Here is a 16,919-nt window from a genome sequence, read left to right as displayed (position 1 = left end):
TGCTTGGTTTCCCCAGGATTCATGTCTCCGTTTGGTAAAAGTGGAGTCCTAGATAAAGATCCCTTGCTGTCGCTTGTTTCCCCCTTCACTGATTCTGTCTCTGATGTATGAGATTTTCCACATCCGCTAGAACTACAGCCGAGGGCCAACTGACCATCACTAAACAAGTATCTGCAATCAAACTAAGGTGTTATTACCAAAGAGGTAGCAAGTGCATAATTACATTTTAGAGGAAACTTGCTTTTTCCACTTCCCTGGAATTATAAACATTGTGTACAGCTGGAGCCAGGAGGTGGTTGCCATAACAACCATGGAAAAGCTAAAAATAGCTCCCTCGTACTGTATTGCTTAAGGTGGAATTATGACATGTTATGGTGTTTTAGGGCAGGCAGTTCTCTCTCATGTGGTAACTGTTTGCAAACTTTCTTCAAGAAAGCAATATTTTGTGTAATGTACTTGGATTGCTAGTGCTAATTATCTACCTGACCACAGAACTGTTTTGACGTGTTTCTCAGTCTTCTTGAGAATCTGTTGGAGAACTGTCTGTACCAATTTCAGCATTATGTGAAAGCTTACAAATAAAAGTAATGGCCCTCCAAGAGCACGCTTTTGCACTCCCTGCTAAGACATGAAAATATGAACAATCGTGACCGTCTTATTTAGACAGTCTCCCTTGACTGGCGTCAGCTACTTGCAGTCAGCTGCCCACATGGGGGCTGACCCTGTGTTCCATCTCTCCACAGCAGCATGTACGTCTGCCCACCCCTCTCTCCTCACCTGCAGGGTGAGGCAGTGGTGAGGATGTCAGAGATCAGTGACTTACTTCAAAGCAGACCTCTCACTTCCTCTGTGGCGATAATTCTTCTGGAGCTATGGACAAGGTTACTACGGCAGTCTGATGGAATGGTGGGGCATGCACAGGAGAATAAAGGCTTGGCATTATTGTTTTTTTATCCAGTTGACAATGGAGGAGAGTGTCGTGAATGCGAATTTCACAGGTCTGAGGGAATTCTAACCATAGGAAGCTATAAATGCACGGTGTTGAGTTTTATAGGTTTGCGTGAGTTGAGCATTTCACTAGTGAGAAGGGCTAGTGACTGAAGAGAACACGATCCTGTGAAAAGTGCTTCCTTAGTGGCAGTGGTGTTTTCTGCTTTGTTTCTGCAGTATTTTAGTTCTAGTGGACTCTCAGGAAATTTGCACCGCTGAGACACCATCCTGTGGCTGCTAGCAAGTAAGAAGCGTGATGAATTAAGCATGTCGTATCACAGAAAACATCACTTGACTTGTTTATTTGGATTATTTGTCATAACACACTGGAAATGTGCTGAAGCAATGTGAGTCCTCGTTATGGAACTTCAGCAAATATTCTTAATGTGCCTTCCAGTCGTAGAATTGCTCCCCAAGTCCCCGGAAAATGAGAGATTAACCGGGGTTTGGTTTCGTGTTTGTTTCCGTGTGCAATTAAGCGCAGCCTGTTCTGTCCTTCTGCTTGATATAACAGAGTTGTCATGAGTCTGGCTGTGCCATGGAAACTGGTTTGACGTCACTAACTCTGCTGAGATAGAGGATTAGAGCTTGACAAAGTAGTTGATTTTAAAGACGAGTCCTTTGGGCCCCGCAGTCCCAAATGTTTATCCGCATCTCTGCATAGAGAACAGGTCCTGTATACAGTAGGAGTATTAAGGTAGCTAGCTACCCAGTGTGTCGTTTATGATTCACACAACACGGAGGTGAATGGGATTGTCCTTGGGGAGAAGCAGAGAGAATTCAGTGCTGTCTTGTGTGTGGGTGTTGGGGGGAGGCTTTTGCTAGACAAACATGTCCGTGTGCTTCGTGGCCGCACAGTTTTTGCAGAAGGGATGTTCTCTCTGCTGCCATTTTAATACGGTTAGAGACGCCTGCCTTTTATTTACCTAGGTCTAGTGCATTCTCGCTTTATGCTTTGTTGCTCTTAAGCTTGTTTTCATCTATTTTAGAGAGCAAATATTTTGTTTTGAAGAAAGTACCCTCAAATTGTGACTTACCACTAATTCAAACTAACTCTACCTCCTAGGAATTTTAATTAGGGTAGAATATTTGAGAAACAAAAATCTCAGTGGACTCAAGGAGTAAACAATTAAAGAAACATAACGCATAATTATGACATATTTGATTATTGGTCTGTTATATTTAAAACCAGGAAAGAAGTTTTTGTCATCTTTAAGTGAATTTTCTGGTATGGAAATCGTTGCTTTGGTGAATGATTTTAGGAGTCTGTTTTGGTGAGAACTAATTGCTCTCGTAGCTTCCACTTCTTTGGGATCTGCCCTGAGATTAAAGGTGGCACATTCCAACATATCATAAATATATTTTCCTCTCTATTTTTTATAGATTTATTGAGATACATTTCACATACCATAAAATCCACTCGTTTATAAAGTGCACAGTTTGGTGGGTCCTAGCCATCATCACAATCTGATTTTGTAATATTTGCAACACCCTAAATAGATAAAGATATTTTAAACATCATAAATTAATGCTATATTAAGCATCTCTAGTAATGTTCATTCACTTTCATTAAAGGAATTTCTCAGAAGTATAGATAAAGTGAAATTACTAGATATTCATTGCTAAAATGATCGGCTTCTAACTCCTGATAGAGACTGTTACTCTCTTACCTTACAATTTAAAAAGGGAAAGCTTCTCTCTCTCTACGAGAGAGACCAGCAGAAAATGTAGGCAATAATATTGTAATAACCGTGTATGGTGCCAGTGGGGTGCTGCAGGTGTCAGGGGGACACTTTATACAGTATGTGTTTGTCTCACCACTGTGCTGTACACCTGAAGCTAATACAAAGTAATGTTGAATTTTTTTTAATCAAAAATGATGTAATTAATACACTGACTACATTCCAACCTTCTTCAAAACCCTAATATAACATTTTTAAATTTGAGAATTTGATTTCTGAGGCCAAAATGTTAATGGATTTCACTGTTTAGGAAAGTGTGTGTTACAAATAGGGACTTCAGTTAAAAAAACAAAAACAACAACTTGTTTCCCGTGATACATCAGGCTGAGGATCCAGACTTCCCGTTTGATGGCTGAGGTGGCATCTCGCCTAGAGGCTGGCAGATGGACTGGGTGACCTTTGGGGATTATTTCTTTTCAGATCTATGTCTGGAATAACTTTGATGCCATTTAATCACGTTCCTCTTCTTATTTTGCATAAAAAGGGTTTATATAGTCCCCTTTTTCGATATTGGAAAAAAATAGGCTTTGGGGAAAGTAAATTCAGATGAAGAAAAATGAGAAAATGGATTAAGGAAAGGAGCCTGATCTGGGGGACAGGAGATGGTGAGGCAAGCTGCCGTAGCTGATGCGGGGACCCAACCCCTAGGAGAAGAATGGGTGTGCGGGGAAGAGCTGGTTGTTAATTCTAAATTCCTAAAGCCCTAGTTCCGCACTCTACCTAACCTATATACGCCAGCTAACGACTCGCATGTCTGTAGAACTGCTTCCCTCAACCCAGTTTTCACTTATCGGTAGTGTTAGTAACTCCTTATAACTTTCTGACTTTTAACTTTGAACAGTCTCTAGAAGTGGAAACTTGGGAGCTCTGTCTTTTGGCTGAAGAATATGGCTTGATGAGCTATAGCATCGCCCGTTAGAGTCAGGTCTCCACGTAGTGCCTGGACATCTACAACCCAGGGAAAGCAGGAGGGCAGGACCTACCCGTCACTCACTTCCAGAAGGTTTTACTAAGTACTGGTTACACGCTCAGGACTGCGCTCAGTGTTCTGAGGAGAAGTGAGGACAAAGGCCACCATGTCCGGAAACTTTCGGTTTTGTTGCGGGAGAAAATGCACATGAAACGGTCACACACTACAGCGAGGGAGTTCGTGGTGAAATGCCAAACCACACGCTCCCCAGGAGGGTAGGGGTGTTTCTGAAAGGGCGCATTCCTGGGGCTGCGGGCGGAGAAGACCTCCCAGTGGGGAGAGCAACTCGAGGAGACTGCAGACCTGAGCTGGCGGTGCCCTGGATTACTAAGACTGAGAAATGAGCTAACTGCAAGCAAGAGCTATCTTTAGTTGATTGAGTTATGCCTCATTCACTGACCGAGCACATCACATGCTGATGGAAGGCAAGGAGAGAGTGTGTTAGGAAAACAGCTGGCCATTCTGTTGCAGATCTGTAGCTCCATCTGTAATTCGCCAACAATTGTGTGTGTGATTTCATGCTGTTTGTGGTGCACTTTCCTCCTTAGATCCAAAGGGGTGATTCTGAACATCTCCTCCTTCAGTGGCATGTTTCCGGTTCCACTGCTGACCATCTACTCTGCAACCAAGGTGAACAAGGTTTTAGTAACTCATGTCAGAGTAAGAATGAATTTCGAATATCAGAAACGAGCGTAGAACTTTCTTAAGTTCTATTCTTAGCAGTTTTCAAATGGAATGAGAAGAAAAGAAAAATACTGCGCGCTAGCTTCGTGGGAGCCAGAGCCAATGAGGGCTGATTGGTGTAAACTTCGTAAATGGGACACCAAGGTCACAGATCCACAGAGGGTTTTTTTCTCCCACTTGTTTACTGGTGTTAAAGTTGATATTTGAACTTTCCAGAGAAAGCTGGCTCAGCTGATCAGAACGTCATCAGAGATTTAATTCATTAATAAGTCGCCTTCATACAGCATTGGTTCAAGTGTACAGAGCCGAGCAGAAGGGTCACAGCCAGGCAGCACTTAGATGCACGTAGTAGACGCGAGATAGACTGGGTGAGAGTGTGAGTATTTTGCCACATTATTCAGAATTCACAGATAGTTATTGTCACTTCCAGAGTGAAATGAGAATTTTCCAGAACTCTGTAAGATGTAATTTTATATATCACCGTTCACCTCTCACATTACTACTAGAAAAATAATTTAGAATGCATTTCCTACTGCCTGCAGGTCAATAGCATCATCTGCATATACATTGTCGAGGCATAGGATTCATCTCTGAAATGGAAATGACCGCTGAGATGCTGAAATTAAATAAGCTCTTAGAAGAAAATGAGCAAAATATAATACATAATAAGAACATGCAATAGGTCAGGGAAGGAAAAGAACAAAATGCCTACCTTCTTTTTCACTTGGCTTTTTGTCCCCTGGAAAAACATCAACAGTGACTACTGTCTTTTGGCAAAGTTTGGCCCCACCCCCTACCCCTGTAATCTACCTGCTTTTCTATAGCTCTGCTACATACAGCGGGCATGTTTCCAGTGAACACCAGGGTTCTCGAAGTGATCCGAGAACACCAGCTGCTTACCTGTTCTGCTCCATGGACACAAGTCTAATTATTGGGACCCTAGTGGAGTCATTATTGATACTTTTCACTTCCAGCCTGAGGTTACAACCACAGTTGAAATGGTACATTGTATTTCACAGATAGATACAAAGTCATGCTATCATAAGAAGGTGGGCTGTCAGGTTCATCTCCACATGTTTTGGATCCCATAGGGCCAAGAGGATGCTTGCTCTTTTCTTCACTTTATTGACAACAGAATCCTCATAGAACAGTTGAACAGAATTTGTATTGTGTTTCTGTTTGAATGGCAAGTAGGGAGGAGAAATGCGCCCTTTGTTGTATAATGAAACACTTCTTAGAGAGTAATTTTCTGAAAAGAGAACAGAAGAACCTTTTCCAGTTAAATCAAAATTTGATCGGGATATTATGTTTGGTAAGAGAATACCTAATTTGGTGGCAGATAAAAATGACTTGAGGGCTTCAGGTGGTTTTTTTTTGAAGGTCTCTTTTGCATTTGAAGTAAAAAGAATGATTAGAAGCTACAGTGTTAAATGGCTAGTTTATTATTTTTTGTTTCCATGGCTACAAATCAGATAGATTGATGTGATTGTGTGTGTGTGTTTTCTTCTCACTCCCACCCCCTCCCAGGCTTTTGTAGATTTCTTCTCTCAGTGCATCCATGAGGAATATAAGAGCAACGGCATCTTTGTGCAGGTGAGTAGAGTTTGTTTCAGTAAAGTATTCCTGTTTTTGTGTGGTTTCCACAGCAACTGTTGCCATCTTAGTAACAAAAGAAAACCACATTCCTAAGTGAGTGTCTGTGACGTTAGCACATCATTATGGTTTCTTTTTTCTTTATGCACTGTAAGTCTAGATTTTAAAAAAATTGTTCCTTAGAATTTTTAAATCAGGATACCTAGAGTAGAACTGAATGTAGTGCAAACAGTTGAAGCATAATTATTGTAAGTTCTCGGGGTTTATTTTGAGAGAATTGGACTATTAATAACTGTTAGCTGCCAGGTATGTAAGGCGGGCCGTGACTGTTCCAAAGTACTGTGTAATAACCGCAAGCGAGGGTGGAGAGCCGAACAAACCCGACCTTTGCCGGAGCAAGGAAAACAGCAGACACCAGGATGATGCAGACATGGTAGTGATTTTTAATAGTTGAAGATTGTGATAACATATATTATATGTACATAACAGAAAACACCATTTAAATACTTTTAAGTATTCGGTTCTGTGGCATTAAGTACTTTCCCATTGCTGTGCAGCCATCACCGCCACCGGCCTCCAGAATTTTTTTCATCTTCCAAAACTGAAACTGTCCACATTAAACAGTAACTCCCCATTTCTGCCTCCCCCAGCCCCTGACTGCCACCCTGCTACTTCCTGTCTCTCTGACTTTGGCTACTCCGGGTACTTCATGTGAGTGGAATCATGCGGTGTTTGTCCTTTTGTGGCTGGCTTTTTTCACTTAGCATAATGGCTTCAAGGGCCATCTGTGTTGTCTCACGTGGCAGAATTCCCTTCCTTTTTAAGGCGGAATCATAGTCCATCGCATGGACATGCCACACTGCGTTTATCCATTTGTCTGTTGGTGGACATTTGGGGTGCTCCCACCTCTTGGCTGCCGTGAATAATGCTGCTGTGAACATGAGTGCACACCTAATTTTTCAAAACCCTGCTTTCAGTTCTTTCGTGTGTGTCTCTAGAAGTGGAACTACTGGATCATGTGGTCATCTTGCTTTCGGGGGAAAGAGGGAATTGCCTTACCGTTTTCCACAGTAGCTGCCCTATTTCACATTCCCACCAAAATGCACAAGTGTTCCAATGCTTGTTCACATCCCCATCATTACTTATTTCCTGTTGTTGTTGTTGTTTTTTAATTTTTAAATAATAGCCATCCTAATGGGTATGAAGCAGTATCTCTTTGTGGATTTGATTTGCATATCCCTAATTATGAGTGATGTTGAGCACCTTTTCAAGTGCTTATTGACCATTTGTATATCTTTTTTGGAGAGATGCTTATTCAGGTCCTTCGCCCATTTTTAAATTGGGTTGTTTGCTTTTATCGTGGAATTGTGGGAACCCTTTCTATATTCTGGACATTAACCCTTTATTGGATAGTTTGCAAATACTCCCGCCCAGTGTCCTTTGAGTCACAACATTTTTAATTTGGACGTGGTCCGATTTATTTATTTTTTCTTGCTTATGCTTTTGGTGTCATATCCAAGAAGTATCGCCACCACAAGTGTCGGGAAGCTGGACACCTATGTTTTCTTTCAGGAGTTTTCTAGTTTTAGCTTCTACATTTAGGCCTTTGGTGCACGTTTGACTTAATTTTTATAGAGAGCTTTGATTTGATTATGTAGCTAACAGATATAATGCTATGAACATATAATACAAAATATAAGAGGACACAAATTGAGGAATTTTCAGCGTGTCTGTCTCAAATCAGCTCTTGTTCAGAAATAACAGCTCGGGGCATTTCTTTGCTCTGGCACAGTTTTAGTGATGTCTTGGGAGCACTTGACTTTCGTGTCTTTTATCTGTTCCTGCCTGTTACCTGCCCCCAGCGCTTCGCACACCCAGTGTTCACTCTGGCTTTCATTCCTGGGGGCCTACGGTTTCTCTTTTGTACCCTGAAGCCGCCAGTGGTCGACCGTCATAATAATGACTAACATCGAAGGGGATACTTCTCAGGCACAGTACTAAGCACTTCATATACATAACCCATCGCATCTCAAAATAATCTAAGACGGTGTGATCATTGTCTTCTTTAAATTTATGGAAATTGAGGTTTAGGGAGGTTAAGCCACTTGCCCGTGTTGACCCAACACTCAAGTCCGAATCCTTTTGGCACCAAAGTTCTGAACCCCGGTGCTACTTGCTCCGGGCCTTTAGGACAGCAGTGGGCCCTTATTGGATCCCCCTGTGCTCAGGCAGTTACAGAACCAGGAGGCGCTCAGCTGCTTAGTTCCATTTCTTATGTCTTTAGACATTCAAGAGGGGCCTAAGGTTATCTAAATGTATCTTGTAAGCCTTTTCATTTTATGAGTAGCTGCTGGCGCTAAATAACCCACAGTGGGAGGGCTGGCCGTCAGAGGAGGAGTGGGCTCACAGTCTTCTCACCTTCCAGGGTCGGCGTAGAGCCTGTGTCCTCGAACCCCCACCTGAAGTCTTGCCCAATGGACCCCAAGATATCATAGCCCTTTGGTATTATTCTGACTTGCAGCCTCCCATACATAGAGGGTACACTGGGGCGAACAGGGTTTTCAAAAATTAGGAATTTTACACTAAACCACCAGACTACCTTCGTCTCCCTTCCTTGACACTGGTCATTCCCGTGGTCGTATCTCGAATCTGCTGTGTGTAATGGGTTACATTTTGCTAACACGGACACCAGTAAAGCATTCACGAGACGTAAGACAGCAAGGCCAGGCAATGTGGCGCTATGTTCTCATCCTGATGGGATTATCGTAATCAAGCTATGAATTTAGTAATTTTTAAACACCTGCTGAGGCCAGGCAGGAATGCTGAAGGGCCTTTGGCAGTGTGACCAGAAGCTACAACTGTTCCAGTGACGAAAGGGGATATTGTGGATGCAGATGAGTGATTTCTAAAATTCTGTGAATATACAAAACTATCTCCTCCCCTCTCTTTCCCACAGCTGGTTCCCCTCAAAGATCTTTTCTCCCAATTTGCTGCCTGTTAATCTGGTGTGACAGGAACTACCACAAAAACACATTAGCATTTGTTTTCCAAAATATTGGACTTTGATTATTTTTATTTTTCCCTAATAATGAGTTATGAATTATGTAATCATTGTCTTCCTTCATATGAAGTCATTCAAGGTTTAAACTTAGAATGAGTTTGGTGAAAATATAAACATTCAAATGTTGGTGAGGGAAAACACAGTTGTCATTTCTGTGTGGACGGATCAGAATGCCGGAGCTTCATGTCGGTTCTGACCAGAGGGACAAAAATACCTGGTCTGCATACATGAGGCTCAGAGTTCAGAGTGGCTGGTTTTCTGCGCTGGTGTTTCAGGTCTGCAGTTTTTGGACTCGGAGCCTTTACCAGCGCACTGGCTGTCCTGCATCCCACGTGCTGTTGCCTGGGTGATCTCACTGAAGTACTACTCCGATGATGCTGCCCTCCGTAGTCTCCGCCGGGGGGCTGCCCAACATTTAGTTTAGGATTGGACTAAAACTTCACAGGCCGTGCCCTCTCTTGCCACTCCTATCATCCCGCCCCGTGTTCAGCCAGAGGGGGTGCTCTAGTGTCCATTACATGCCCTGCCCTCTGCCGTGCCACGGGCTGGCTTCTCTGCTGGCACACCCTTTCCCCAGCTCCCCCCTCATCTCCCTGTCTGTTCACACCTAGATCTGTGACCCCCTCCATCTTTCCAGGCTCAGGCCACACTTCACCTGCCCTGGGAAATCTTACCTCACCACCCGGCACGTGTGGTTACACCTTCTGCTTTCGTACTTCTTACTGAGTACCCCTGCCTGACACTCTCTGGCCTTCCCCCCTCTCCTATTTCAGTTGTAGTCGTGAGAACTGGGCTTTTTATCTTGTCTCTGTGTTGCTAATTCGGGGCTCAGCAGAGACCTGCCTTTTGCCTGTTATCACAGAGGACTCTGATCATGCGTGGCCATGCTTCGCAGCACACAGACATCCGTTTTGAAGGCCTGTTGAGCTTCTTCTGTTGCTCCCATATGCCTCTGGTCTTGAATTTTCAACCTCTGTATCTAGAGGGCTTCCAGGCTAACGCTATGTTGCCAAATTTCAATTTCTTCTAATCTTTGGAAGGAAAGCTACCTTTTTTAGGTCTATCTGCATGTATTTCAGATTGGTCTTTTGGGAGAAGAAGACAGTATGTTTTCAAATTCTAGGTAGTTTTACATTTAATTCCTTATGAATATTTTTCCTTTATTTTTTCTCTCCCAGTCATCCCCTCAGCTTCTTTCCTATGATTTTGTAAGAGCATTTGAAATTTTCTTTATGAATTCAGATTTGCCATTATATAAGCATTTTCTGGAAATGCAAATAAACAGTAGTGACGACAAGTGATACGAAGGCCATGGAGGTGATTTGGGCCTGACTTTTGAATAGAGGATTAAGAAGTGCCTTGTGGTAAACCTTATCAAAAGCGTGCTCTGTTGGTGAGAACTATCTGGTCTCATTATCCAGCACAGTCAAAAGTACGCCTCACCCTTTGGAAGAACAAAGTCAGAAGCAGTCTGACTGGCCAGTGGGGGGCCCCCCCGCACCGCTCCTTTGTGTGCCCTGCGCTGACTAGTTCTTAACGCTGCGCGTGTAAGAGACCGCTAGCACTAGGATGGCCTCCCGAAACTCCACTTCTCGGACTCGTTCTGTACAACTTTCATGTGCCTTCTCGTCTTTTAAAACCTCTTTATTTGGAAATAACTTCAGCCTACAGAAAACTTGCAAGAATAAGAACGGTACAAAGACTACTCGAATACCCTTTACTCGGAGTCAGTCATTGTTAACATTTCATTCCGTTGGTTTTGTTGGTGGTGAGTGAGTTGCATCCATCATGGTTCTCTACCTCCAAATACTTCAGTGGGTGTTTCTAAAGAATAAGGGGATTCTCTTACATGATCACAATGCAGTCACCAACTTTAGAGGTACAGTTGGCACAATATTTTTATCTGCTTTGCCCTCTTTATTCCAATTTGTAGTCCCCATAATATTTTTTAATAGCATCATTCATCCTCCAGTAAAGAAGTCAATCTAGGACCAGGTGTTACACAGTTTTCCTGCCTCTTCAGTTTCCTGTAATCTGGGATATATCCACAGCCTTTGTCTTTTAGGACATTGATGTTTTTGGAGAGTACAGTACTCCTTCCCGCTCCTTTTAACCGAACAGATTTCCTCGACTGCCTCATAAAGGCTGCAGCCTCTGCCTTAAGAACGTGTGATTTAATGCTCATGAAGGCGGATAAACACCATGTCTAGAATTCCATATCGCACAAATAGATGAGCCCGGTGTCCTCCAGATGCATGTTTTCCAAAGCATGGCTGTGAGTTGTTCTGGTCATTTTCAAATGCAAGAAGGCATGTTTAGTACACGGGTGGCTGCACGGAAGATGCTGTGCCACGTGAGGTTTCACGATTACAAGGCTCGGTGTTGGATTTGCGAACACCCTCCGTGCGGCCCAGGGCACCCATCTCTCCACCGCTCCATGACATCAGTGGTAGAGGCCGCTGCCGTGCATCAGGGCCCCCTGAGTTGTTTTGTGAAGACCAGATCCCTAAACAAGCTAGTCCAGTGGGTGAGGGGAAAAGATACCAAGTTGTCTCCAGGCATTCTTTAAAGATAGGCTGAGCAAGGACAAAACATCAACTTTGCCTCGTGGCTTAGTGAATTATTGCCATTCGGGGGTTTATAGATTTGAAGACCGGGACACTTGCCCACGTCTGCAGCTTCGAAGTCCAGGTTGTTTCAAGTTGTCAATACTTATAATGGCAAACTGTTGAGCTTAAGCAGCTTTCAAAATTTACTCTTCCTGAAATACTTCCTATAGAAGTGTGAGTATCTTCTTGGCCTGGTCAGTGTAATAGTTCTCTGAGTAAGCAGGAAAGACGGATTAATTGTTGCTTATTGAGCTTTTGTTGAACTGTTTAAGGATGCACCTAGATGACATTTTGACATACAAGGTATTTACTTTTACATAATTTGAAATGTTCCTTTTTAAATTCTGGACAAGGAGCTAGACCTATAAGTCTGCCTTCATTTAGGTAGATGATCTTGCTTAAGCTTGGGAATATCTAAGGTTTTGGTTTAAACTCATCCTACACTGTCACCTTCCTGGTGTAAATAATTTTCCGGACTGCAGCAGTGGGAAGGGACCCTAATGCTAGTCTTCACTGCTCGCTGTCCATAACGGAGTGTTCTGTTGCCAGTTCATTCAGTAGCTCTTCTTCATGCTTCTGCTGTGTTGGAGGTGCTGTTCGAAGCATTGGCAAAAGAGTGGCGAATAAGACTGTGTCTTCATAGAGCTTACATTCTAACAGTCAGTATTGTCCAGTGGTTGAATTTAGTCTTCTGTACAGCTTAGCCTTCCCCCTGCCACTGCTTCACACATATCTGATGTATGAACCACACTGAGCTACTTACAGCTCCCTGAGAACATCATGCCTTCCTTTGCTCTTGCCGTCCCCAGTTCCCAAAATGCTCCTCCCGTATTTGTTTACCTGGCAAACTTCTCCACTTCACTGCAGACTCAGCTCAAAAGTTACTTCATCTCCGAATCCTTTCCGTCTTCCACTAGGCTGCACTAACTGCTTTGATTTTAAACCATTGTGGAAATAAACGAATACCCTTTGCAGAATAGAATTTATATTTCTGAGTTGGGAAAGTTTGACTTGGAATTCCTGGGTGCGCATCTCTTGTCTCCACCTCCAGAGCCACGAGGCCCCGCCCACAGTCTGGCCGGTTAGCTGCTGTGAGGAGCTCACTTGCGGCACCGTCAGGTGGCTCAGCCAGGCAATGTGCGTGGGTCTTCTACAAGGTCAAAGCAGTCCAACTTCAGCCAGATACAGATGTATAAAGAGGGGGATTATAATGTAATTAAATAATTGGGACTTATGAGACCATCTTCGTCTTGAGAAGCTCAAAAAAATTTTTTTAATCCTCACCCGAGGACACACTTAATGATTTTCCAGAGAGGAAGGGAGGGAGAAAGAGACGGAGAGAAACATTGGTGTGAGAAAGAAACATCAATTGGTAGCCTCCAGTACGTGCCCCCACCCAGGCCCAAACCCACAACCTAGGCACATGTCCTGACTAGGAATCAAACCTGCAACCTTTCAGTTTACGGGATGATGCCCAACCAGCTGAGCCACGCTGGTCAGGGGAAGAGAAGCTCAAAACTTTACAGGCTTGTAGTCTAGACATGTCAACAGTTTTTTAATCTTCACTTTTTTTGTAACCAGGAAACCTGAGGCATAACAGTGTGGCGTGGTTTGCTTATGTTCTTCCTTATTTGAGACAGAGTACATGTGTATACTCTATTTTGCTTTGTTTGCTGCTCAGCTTGGTGAGCACACTCTTCCTACTCATTGTGCGCGCCTCATTGAACTCTGCATCTCATACTGTGTGACATGCGGAGATCTCGTTTTGCTTTGGGCTCATATATTATATCCTTGCAGCAACACGATTTTAAAATTAAAGACCTATTTGACAAATTCTTCTTTCCCAGTACGTTAGGGATAAGTGGACAGTGATAATTGAAATAAACAAATTCTCCAAAACCAAAAGTTGATGTAGAATTTTCAAAGCTGATGTCACAGTTGTTTTTTTTTCTTTTATTTTGTATCAAATGAGGAAGAGGAAATGTTACTTTTTCTTTTATTCTGTTAATGCAGTGCGTCGTGTTGATTGGTTTTTGTAGTGAAGCCATCCTTGTCATCCAGAGATAAATCCCACTCATGCTTGGGGGTGGGAAACCACAAACCAAAGAAACAAAGCTCGAAAAGAATCACGGGAACACTCCTTCCAGCTCTCAGCAGGAAGGAGAGCCATGGTGTGGAACACATATCAACTTTATTTCTACTTCTAGTAATGATGTTTTTAACTTTGACCACCGAGTGTTAGAGCAGATCTTCTTCAACAGAGACATCGTTGTAATCGACTCCCTTTCCCTTCACCCGCACGAGATAAGCAGAGTGCATTCGCTCTTTGGCGGACAACCCTGCCCAAGGTGTTTCAGACTGTAGAGGAATCTCTTGTGTCAGGCCCCAGGCCTCGGCATCACAGTGTTCCCTTGTATCCTCCGTTGAAGCACATCCAAAGTGTCGTCAGCATAAGCAACAAACCACTAGCACTAGTTAAGTCCCTCCAAAAGGCAGCGCTCAGATTCGTCACCCCCGCCAGTCGTGTCGAGTGTCTTTCATTGTGCACGCTGCTTCTGTGTTGTCCTACCGTCTCCCCCGCCAAGAAAAAAGCAGGGAAGGGAGGCGGTCCTATCTCATTAACAGCAAAGTTTCTATAACTCACAATCAGTCGCACACCTGAAATTTACATAATGTTATTAATCAGTGTTACCCCAATAAAAGCTAAATTAATTAGTGTTACCCCGATAAATAAAACACAAACAACCTCAGGAACTAAGGAAGAAAAGTGGAGGTAGGCCAAAGGCTGAGAATGAAATGCTTCTTGTAGGAGGAACAAAGCTGAAAGATGTTTAATTGTCTATAAACTATGGGGAAATGTAGTAGGACTTATTTCCGAGGGTAAACCTGTCAAAAATCTCTTCCTTCTGGTGGATCTGCAGATGTTCAGAGTAGAAAGAGCATCCTATCCCGAAGCTCTACTCTCTAGACTTCTGTAATCCCTTCTTTTTAAATGTTCACAAAGGTATCCTGCTTATTTTTAAAACTTTCTCCAGTCTCAAATTCTGTTTGGTTGAGAGGTTGATTTATTGTGATTTGTTTTCTGCCGACACGTGTCCCGTGCAGCCGGCCGTGGACGGCTGCTCCTCTTTCTCTCTCTCTCTAAAGACTCGGGCTTTATCGCTCCTCAGAATGTTTCTGCCACTCAGCGCAGGTGAGCATGGCAGCGAACCCCGAGTGCGTGGCCTTCCTAATCAGTGGCATGTTTTTTGGGGGGTGTTGCCTTTCCAGAGTGTCCTGCCATTCTATGTGGCTACAAAATTGGCTAAAATCCGAAAGACCTCTTTGCAAATACCCTCTGCAGAGACCTACGTGAAGCTGGCGCTGAAAACAGTGGGCTTGAAACCCCGAACCAATGGATACCCGATCCATTCTCTTTTGGTAGGTAGATTGTTATGTCCCAAACCGGCACTTGGGTTTCATGGGTTTTTTTCCCCACTGAGTCACGAACTAGTATGTGATATATTAACATATGTATTGTCTAGACTTAATAGCAAGTCATCTATGTTTTATTTTAAACACCCAAGGATTCTAAAATCTACCTATAAATAAAAAACATTATAGTAAAACAAAAATCGTGTATTTTAACTTAGCTCAAATTGTACGCTGTAATTACATATCTCCCCATTTCTTTTCCTAGGGCTCAATCTTCTCAGTCCTGCCTTCTTGGTTATATTTTAAAATAATCATGAATTCTAACAAGTCCGTGCGGGCTCGCTATCTGAAGAAAGCCAAGAAGAACTAGGCATCGGCAACTGCATCCGGTGCCCTGGCCGTGAGCTCCAGCCCGTGCACACCACCGCAGGTCACCCGCCCAGCTCCCAAATCCTCGGTTGTCGTTTTAATAGTTCCCAATAAGGCTGAATGTGCTCAGATTCGGGAAGAAAGCACGAGTTTCTGATACATGTATTCTGGTTGCTGCCAGCGGTTATTTTTTAGTAAATGCTACAATGTAAATGCTCATATCAATTGGATACAGAACTAATATTAACAAGAACGACTTAGTAGGATTACAGTAAATCACAGAATGATAGAGAAGCGCATAATCCCAACAGTTTCATCTAGCCCAAAATGCCACTGGTGATTCTGATATTTTCTCTGAAACATGCTTTTAAAAGTCATGGCCAGCTACTCATTCTTGTTTTTAACAATTTGGGGGACTGGAGATTAATCGATTCACTTATGGGAGGACATACAGCAATTTGCATAGTTCTTTGTAAGCTTTTCTTAAAGGCCTGTCCCAGTTTGTATGTTTATATGGAACTTTCCTTTTTCCCAAAGTAGTTAACGACATAAAAATAATTCATGAAATTTAGAGGTTTTCTTACACATGAAGCCCATGAAAATATGCTTTTGTCTAATATGTATTTGTTCTCAGTGTAAACGTATGTAATTACTGAATGCTATATGGCATGATTTATAAGGGTAAAAGGGCCAAAATGTACATTGAGCCTGGCGGCCACCTGGAGTGTCACTGAAACTCTGACCCAGGAGAGGGGCCTGCTTAGAGCAGCCGCTTTGGTCCCCGCACGGCAATGACACTGCCCGCCTGTGTGACAAGAGGCTATTCCTAGAACGGTGACATCAGAGCAGTGGCCAGTCTCCTTTAAATTGGTAGCCTGTAGGTAATTGATACAGTTCGCTTTATTGAAAGATGATGTAACCGTGGTGTTGATTGAAAATATATTTCTTTGGTGCTTGAACTTCAGGTCCTTTTTACACTGGCTAAATATAAATCAAGTCTTACTCTTATTCTGCCACATACCCACTTGGGGAAATTGCCAGGCAACAGTCCATGTTGTGAAATGTGCAGCCTAGAAGGTGGGTCTTTCCCGAGGCTCTGGGCCTAAGGTTCTGAGCTTTAAGCACCAGTAAATTAGAAAAAAAATGTTCTTAATTGGGGTGTTTAAGTGTTTCTAGCTTTAAATTTTGTCAGCTAAAGACACAAAACAAAAACAGAAAGCCAAATCACCGTCCTTACATAAAAGACATTTTGGCATACAAAAAGTAGGAGGAACATAATCTCAGAATAAGGAATAGTCATTTAAATGGAATAAATTTCGCTTCATGAAAAACATTGCCTTCTCTCTGATTTTGTGGAAACCACAATCGCCCGGGCAATATTTCATCCACTTTCACACACTGGTTGGTTGGCTGGTTGGCTGGTTGGTTGAAGATTGTGGCGGCGGGGGGGGGGTGTCATTGGTAGAACGTTGGCGCAGAGGGGGAGG

General features: G+C 43.0%; 1 protein-coding gene across 1 annotated transcript in view; it reads left to right on the top strand.

Moving 5' to 3' along the window:
* Positions 1 to 16,759, top strand: part of HSD17B12 (hydroxysteroid 17-beta dehydrogenase 12) — a 136,617-nt gene extending 119,858 nt beyond the window's left edge. Inside the window, exons 8-11 of the mRNA XM_024558740.4 lie at positions 4,251 to 4,332; positions 5,914 to 5,979; positions 14,920 to 15,069; positions 15,329 to 16,759. Of these exons, the coding sequence (XP_024414508.2) occupies positions 4,251 to 4,332; positions 5,914 to 5,979; positions 14,920 to 15,069; positions 15,329 to 15,433 (403 nt within the window). The 3' untranslated portion in view covers positions 15,434 to 16,759. The remainder of the gene's footprint in view (positions 1 to 4,250; positions 4,333 to 5,913; positions 5,980 to 14,919; positions 15,070 to 15,328) is intronic.
* Positions 16,760 to 16,919: the final 160 nt, after the last annotated feature.

Source organism: Desmodus rotundus, chromosome 5 (assembly GCF_022682495.2).
Source record: "Desmodus rotundus isolate HL8 chromosome 5, HLdesRot8A.1, whole genome shotgun sequence".
Classification (NCBI taxonomy): Eukaryota; Metazoa; Chordata; class Mammalia; order Chiroptera; family Phyllostomidae; genus Desmodus; species Desmodus rotundus.
Note: the sequence above shows the minus strand (reverse complement) of the source record. Positions and strands in the feature narration are given on the sequence as shown.